This window comes from Heterocephalus glaber, unplaced genomic scaffold (assembly GCF_053883595.1).
Source record: "Heterocephalus glaber isolate CG9 unplaced genomic scaffold, H.glaber_assembly_v1.0 deba00000594, whole genome shotgun sequence".
Taxonomy (NCBI): domain Eukaryota; kingdom Metazoa; phylum Chordata; class Mammalia; order Rodentia; family Bathyergidae; genus Heterocephalus; species Heterocephalus glaber.
Genome location: NW_028258151.1, coordinates 34834310 through 34841928, shown reverse-complemented (window position 1 = coordinate 34841928; position 7619 = coordinate 34834310). Strand labels below are relative to the sequence as shown.

General features: G+C 43.0%; 1 protein-coding gene across 1 annotated transcript; it reads right to left on the bottom strand.

The window, feature by feature from the left end:
• Positions 1-6265: 6265 nt before the first annotated feature.
• LOC147829579 (olfactory receptor 4B1-like) lies at positions 6266-7441 on the bottom strand. Its single transcript, XM_087205124.1, has one exon. The coding sequence runs from the start codon at positions 7439-7441 to the stop codon at positions 6515-6517; it is 927 nt and encodes a 308-aa protein (XP_087061250.1). The 3' UTR covers positions 6266-6514.
• Between the last annotated feature and the right edge of the window lie 178 nt (positions 7442-7619).

Here is a 7619-nt window from a genome sequence, read left to right as displayed (position 1 = left end):
CCAAAGAAAGGAAGACTCCAGGCCTGCAGCTCTGGCTCGGTGCCTGATCAGCTATCTGACTCCAGACATGCACTTCACCTCATTACTTGTCGCCCTCCCTCTCCCCACTTCCATGTAAATGGCAGAGTTAATCTAGATTGCCTTCATCATCTCCTCCAGTTGTTATGCTCAGTTCTCAGGTACAATGTTCACATATAAGAGCACTTCCTCTCCCTGTGTCTCCATCTCTCTCTCTCTCAATGATGACAATGGTCGTGATCTTGTAATATTTTGAGAATTTCCTCTGAAACAAAGATCATTTCCCAAATGATCATTCGTTGAACAAATAGCACTGAATCCTATTGAGCACCAAGCATGGTCCTAGGTGCTTGAAATTTGGCAAAAAAACAACAACCCCAAAATAACAAAGTACCTGGACTCGTGGGCATTCCAACATTCATATCCTCTCCCAGACATAATGGAAATAGAGAAGGATACAACGAAACAAAATTTGATATGACCTCTGCATAGCAATAACTCCTATGAAGAAAAATGGTTGATTAATAAGAAAAGTTGGTGATGTTTTATATAGAATATTTCGGAAAGGCCAGCAAGTACATGATGTCTGGGTGCTATGGCGAGAGGAATGTAGGGAGTGGGAAATACAGTTAGGAGACCAGTTAGGAAAGCAACACAGTTCTGCAGTCAGGAGATGACTGCAGGCAGGAGAGCAGCAATGAAGAGTTTAGAAAGCAGTCAGAGTTTGCACATAGTCTGAGGGAAAATCTAGTAAGATTTACTGATAGTTTGAGTGAGAAAGAGAACCAATGTTCCTTCCCCAGTGAGAGACTCAAGCAATCTGACCAGAGTTGCCATTTCCTGAGATGGGGACAACTGTAGTGAAAGTGCACCCAGAAAGATCAGAGTCCTGTTTGGAACATGTTTACTGAAGCTGCATTTCCAAACTCCCAGGAGAGTTTTTGACCGCATAGATGAATACATGAGTTGATGTTTAAAGGACAGTCCAGGCTGGCTCAATAGAGAAGCAGCAACATCTGAATATTATTAAAAGCTACAACATGCAGTGGCATGTCTTCAGGGACCAAGTGATGGACCAATGACTGGAGAACAAAGCACGGAGCTTAAGGGATACTTAGACGATGGGAGAAAAAAAAGAAGATAGAAGAACTAAAAAGAAAAGGAAACAGAAAGAGTTGCTCGTAGGAAATGAACTAAGAGAGGATAGGGTCACAGAAATTAAGTTATTGTTTGAAGGAGCGAATGCTTAGCTGCACCAGTGCTACACAAGGTCATTCTAGGAAGTGGTTAATCGTGAAGCAGGAAGTGCACAGGCCCTGACTCCACCCCTGCAGCAAGGATGGAGAATTCCAGGCAGGGCTGACTGCACTGTCCCAGCTTGGTATGGGTTTCCCTTCCCCTGGCCACCCCCGCACCTCTGCTGGGGCTGGGTGGTGAGCAGGTGATCAAGTGAGGGTGCGCCAGGAAGCTGGCCGGGGAGAGCCTGAGATGAAGGCAGCCAGTCTCAGAGCCATCAGCACCCTTGTGCTGCCAACCCTGAGTTAGAGCCGCAGTTCGAAGCAGATGGAAACCCAGAAAGCTCTGTAGCCTTGTGCTATCCATTTTGGTAGGCACTGAACATACACGGCTACTTAAACACAAACTTAATGAATATCCAACGAAGTAAATATCCTTCTTAGTGACACTAGACATATTCCAAGCACTCAGCAGCCATGTGTCTCAGCCCTCTTTGTATCAGCATAGATGAAGAAGAGTCCCATCATCAGAAAAAGCTGTACCACCATGGTGATCTGAATCACACAACCATCAGACGATAGAAACTTTACCTGCGGGGGGACCTTCCCTGTCTTATGTGGCATTGTGACACTAGCACTAAGAACAAGGCCTGGTACATAGCACGTGTTCAACTACTCATACTGAAGAAATGATTAAATGAAATGAACCTAAAAGACCTGAAATGGGTCATTAAGTAGATCTTGTTACATTAGATACAGTGACAGCAACAAGCTCTTTGTGAAACAAATCAGGTTTCTGAAATTTTTCATTACATGGAAATTGTGTAGCATCCTATTCTTGCCTGATTCTCACTCTTCCTCTTTTTTTTATTTAGTTATTTTATTGGTACATTTTAGGTATACAATTCATTTACATTTATCATTGGGTGTTTGTACCTGTACATGATGTATCTTGGTTCTTATTTTTTCCCCATTCCTAGCCCTCCCTTCACCCCCTCCACCCTTCCCTATTTACAAAGACTTTATTTCCATTCTTTCCATTTCTCAGCATTTTTCCTTTCCCTTCTTTCCTTTCCCCTGCACCTCCCACTACCCCTACCCCTTTGGACCTTTTCTTCCTATTTTGCATTATCGATTATTCATTCTAATCATTGGTACATTCTAGGTATACAATATAATGACATTCATCATTGGAAATTTGCACCTTTACATAATCTCTCTTGGTTCTTATTTTTCACCCTTGCCCAGCCCTCCCTTCAACCCCTCCAGTCCTCCCTATTTACAAAGATTTTGTTCCTATTTTTCCATTTTCTCATATTAATCCCATTCCCTTCTATCCTTTCCCCTAGCCCTTCTACTTCCTTCCCCTTTGCCCCTTTTCTTCCTATTTCACATTATCTATTATATATTTTAGTCCTTATTTACACTTTCAGTTTCTCACACCAGAGAAACTATTCAGTATTTACACATGTGTGTCCTATTTATTTCACTTAAGAGTATCACCTCAATGTGCATCCACTTAGCTATAAATGTCTCTAATTTCTCATTTTTTGTGGCTGAGTAGTACTCCATTTTATTTTTTAAAAACCCCACATTTTCTTTATCCAGTCTCCAGTTGATGGGCATTTGGGTTGTTTCCAAGTTTTAGCTATCACAAACTGTGCTTCTATGAACATGGATGCACATATATCACTGTGGTATGATTCTTTTAATTCTTTGGGGAAGATCCCCAGCAATGGAACAGCAGGATCAAATAGGACTTCCAGTCCTAGTTCTTTGAGATATCTCCATACTGATTTCCACAGTGGTTGCACCAGTTTGCACTCCCACCAGCAGTGGAGCAGGGTTCCTCTTTCCCCACAACCCCGCCAGCATTTGTTATTGGTTGATTTCATGATAGCAGCCATTCTTTCTGGAGTGAAGTGGAATCTCAGCATTGTTTTCATTTGCATCTCTCAAATGACCAGTGATGTTGAACATTTTTTCATGTATTTATTTGCTATTTCTACTTCTTTGTCTGAGAAATGTCTATTCATTTCAGATGCCCATTTTCAGATTGGGTCTTTAAATTTGGGAGGTCTGATCTTTTAAAGTTCTTTATAGATTCCAGATAGTAGACCTTTGTCTAAGGAAGAGCAGGTGAAGATTTTTTCCCCCATTGTGGGTTGTCTAAGGAAGAGATAAATTTTGGATGTAGAGAAGAAGCAACTGTTATAAATTGTAGGTAGAAATATAAATTAATACAGCCCCAGTGGAAAACAATATGGAAGATTCTCAAAAAGTAAAAAGAAATTCACCATTTGATCTGGCTATCTCACTCCTGGTGTACATCTAAAGGAAATATAGTCAGCATATGAAAAAGATACCTGCATGTCCATGTTTATTGTGGCACCAATCAAACTAATGAAGAGGTGGAGTCAGCCTAGTTGCCTATCAACAGACCAATGGGTAAAGACACAAGTGAACTATTATTCAGCCATACAGAAGAATGAAGTCCTGTCATTTGCAGCAACATGGATGGAACTGGAGAACATCATGTTTAATGAAATAAACCAGAGACAGAAAAACGAGTATTACATGTGCTCTCTTATATGTTAAAAAGAAAGGAAAAGAAAAAAAGAAGGAAGAGGAAGTAGAGCCTTATGGTTCTACTTCCAGGGTCTAGGAAGGGTGCAAGAAGAAGAGGGGCAGGGTTGGAAGAAGGCTAAATGGATGTGACCCACTCCTGTGGCATGAAGGTGTGGAAATAACACAGTGAGTCCCATTAACACCTGCAAATAAAATGTGCTAATGATAAATTTTAATCTGAAGAGAGGCACTCCCCACCGTGAAAGTGGTACTAAAGAGTCTTTGAGCGCGGATACAGCATGGGTTGTGCCTGGGCCTCCAGGGCAGTTTCCTCAGTGCTCACTAGTGCAGCATCAAGATCATGAGGGCTGCAGAGGCGGGACAGGGCACAGAGATGCTCTTGAGTTTACACATGAATGAGGGAGGAGCACAGATGCAATATTATACAGAAACAGACAGGTGAATGATGTCACATATATGAAAAGTGACTATGGGAGACACCTATGATTCCACCCAAGGAAAAGGAGTTACAAAAGGGCTTCTTGTGGTGGGGATTTTAACCCAAGTCAAAGATGTATAGGATTTGCCATATAGAAAAGGGAGTTAGAGTCATTCCATACAGAAGAAGTAGCATTTTCTCAAGGATTAATTCTAGCCATCCATGCATGTGACTAATAGGGGCACCTAGTGTTATGGCTTGTATCTAGATGTCTTCCCAAAGCTTCATGTGCTCATAGGTGGGGCTTTTCAGAGGTGGCTGGATGTAGAGTGTGTGATGCTGGGATTAAGAGTGTGTGATAACTAAATGGGTTTAGCATAATTCTGGGTGTGGATAATGGAAGCCTCATCCTGGATGTGGCACCAATCAATAGGTCTAAAGCCTGGATGTAATGGAAAGAGAGAGGGGGAAGGTGGGATGCTGCTCTTGCTTTGCTGCTTTGCTGCCTCCTGCCTGCCTGCTGTGGACTGTTTCTCCTCTGCGATGCCCCTCTGCCATGTCACCCTGCCTTGGAGTGAGGTGACTATGGGCTGAAACCTCTACAAAGTGTGAGCTGAGATGAACTTTTCCTCATTTAACTTTGAGTGTCAGGTATTTTGTCTCAGCAATGAGAAAGGTAACTAAGACACAAAGAACTCAAATGAGGCTCCTGCTGCCCTTACAACCACGTTCTGCCCACAAGTTCAGCCAGCATCCACAGGAGATAGGGAGAATTCCCTATGGCTGCATCACCCCGGGACACTCCATCTCTGCCTGGGAAGCTGCCTGTGTTATTTCAACTGTTCCTCAAAAAATGTGTCAGGATGCAGCTCAAATTCAATGCAACTCTGCAATTTGAAAGCCACTAAGGGCCAATTTCATGATGTTCTCTAAAGTGTTCACAGCGAAGTGGGACAGAGGGTGATGTGGAGATTCTGAGGGGGAACACCATCAACATGGACAGTGTTATCTCCTTCACCTGGAGCTGGAAGCAGGCAGACAAACAAGTGCGCTTGGCTGGTCACAAGCCATGGACAGAGATCTGGCGTGGAAACACATGGCAGAGCCACCCCCCACTCTTTAAGGAAGGACGACAGACAACGTGAGCACTCTGTGTTCTCAAGACTGCACAGGGCTGAAATTTTCTGTTTTGTGAAAACTTTGACTTCATCATACCTATTGATGGTTACAATTCAGGTAATTACGATATTATTTGATATTATAATACTGTATCATTGTTAGTCAATGCTGGACATTAGTAGAAGGCCAAAAATCTATCTTCTTAATTTTTAAATTTTTATTAGCACATGCTTGCATTATAATGACTACATTCATTGCCAAAGACGATTTTATGTGCCAACATGTCACAAAAACTGAAATTGCTCCCCCAAGTATTCTAGAGACCATGGTCAAGTGGTCTACGGCTCAAGACTACAAGAAACAAGAGAATAGAAAACTCCCAGGGTTTAAAATCCAGAAATACACTCTTTCATATTAGAAGAGAAAAGTAAACTGATAACCTCACTCACTGCCTTCCCATTATTGTTTTCTTGCTTTAATTAGATACCAGTTCTTCCCCCAAGGGAGTTTAAATAAACAGGAGAATAAAGGAAGAAATAATTTCAACACTCAAAACATTTTTCAAAATATTCTCCTTTCTACTGGATGTAGATAGATCGAGAGATACTGGATGTGGATAGGAGGAATGGATCCTGATGTCATATACCATGTCAGTGTAACTATGAGTGACAACAATTATTGAAACATTTCACAATAGCAGGAAGGAAGGACATTGAATTTGCCACATGCAAAGAGATGCTAGATGTCTGTGGTGATGGATATGCCAATTACCCAATCTGATCATTACACATTCTATACGTGTATTGAAATACCATATTGTATTCTATAATTATATACAATTACTATGTATCAATGAAAAACAAAATGTACTTTTTAAAATGTGCTTTGCATTTGCATTTATCCAAACTCATGATATTATTGGATATCATGGGGCCAATCAGGTCCCATAAGACTGAGTGCAAGTATCTAAACTCTCCTTGGAATGGTATTCTGGGAGAACAGGGGATTTGGTTATTAAGAAGAATCACAGCAGTGGTGGAACTGTATCCTTATATTGGCTGCTCTTGGTCTTGAACATCTCAGAAAACACAGCAGACTGCTCCTTCAAACACTCTTCCATCCCTTCATGATGCTTTCACACCACTTGTGTTTTCTTTCTGCTCCAAAACGTCCTGATGGCGATTTTCACCTCCGCATTTCTGAGTGTGTAGATGATGGGGTTCAGCATGGGGGTGATGACTGTGTAGAACACAGCCACAAGCTTGTCTTCAGTATAGGTGGAGGCAGGACGCAGGTAGAGGAAGGTGGCAGGTCCAAAAAACAAGACAACCACTGTGATGTGAGAGGCACAGGTGGAGAGGGCCTTGCGCCTTCCCTCTGCAGAATGGTTCCTCAGGTTGATCAGGATGATGATGTAGGAGCACAGCAAGATCATCAGGGAGAGAACAGAGATTAATCCACTGTTGGCCAATACAGTGAGGCCCTCTACAGAGGTGTCAGTGCAGGCCAGCCTGAATAATGGCTGGAGGTCACAGAAGTAGTGGTCAATCACATTGGGACCACAGAAGGGCAATGGGATGGTGATTAGAATCTGAATAAGGGAGTGAAGAAAGCCCCCCAGCCAGGAACCAGCCACCAGCATGTGACACAGTTGGCGACTCATAATGCTCATGTAGTGCAGAGGCTTGCAGATGGCCACATAGCGGTCATAGGCCATCACCACAAGCAGGAGGCTCTCAGCGACCCCAAAGAAGTGGAAGAAGAATATCTGAGCCAGGCAGCCCTTGAAGGAGATGGTTTTAACCTTGGCAAGCAGATCTGCGATGAACTTAGGCACCACAGTGGAGGAGTAACAGATCTCCACCAGGGACAGGTAGCCCAGGAAGAAGTACATGGGGGCGCGCAGGCTCTGACTGACACTGACTGTCAGGACGATGAGGCCATTGCCCAGCAGCGTGGCCAGGTACACAGGCAGGAAGAGCACAAAGCACGCTCTCTGCACCTCTGCACCCCAGAAAAGCCCGGTGATGATCAGCTCAGTCACATTATTTGCACCAGCCATGGACTCAGCTCAGGGGTGCTGGATGCCGGGTGCTGAAAAGCCTACACTCAAGTAAAGGATATGGCACTGATTTGCTTCAGTTATAGGGCAGTGGAGAGTTTAATCCCCTTCTTACTGAATCATACATTTGCCCAATCTGTGCTTATTCGGCATTAAATATTATCACTCTAACACCATA

Bases quoted from the DNA above. Each gene is read 5' to 3' on its own strand.
- LOC147829579 (XM_087205124.1), bottom strand. From the start codon at position 7,441: ATGGCTGGTGCAAATAATGTGACTGAGCTGATCATCACCGGGCTTTTC.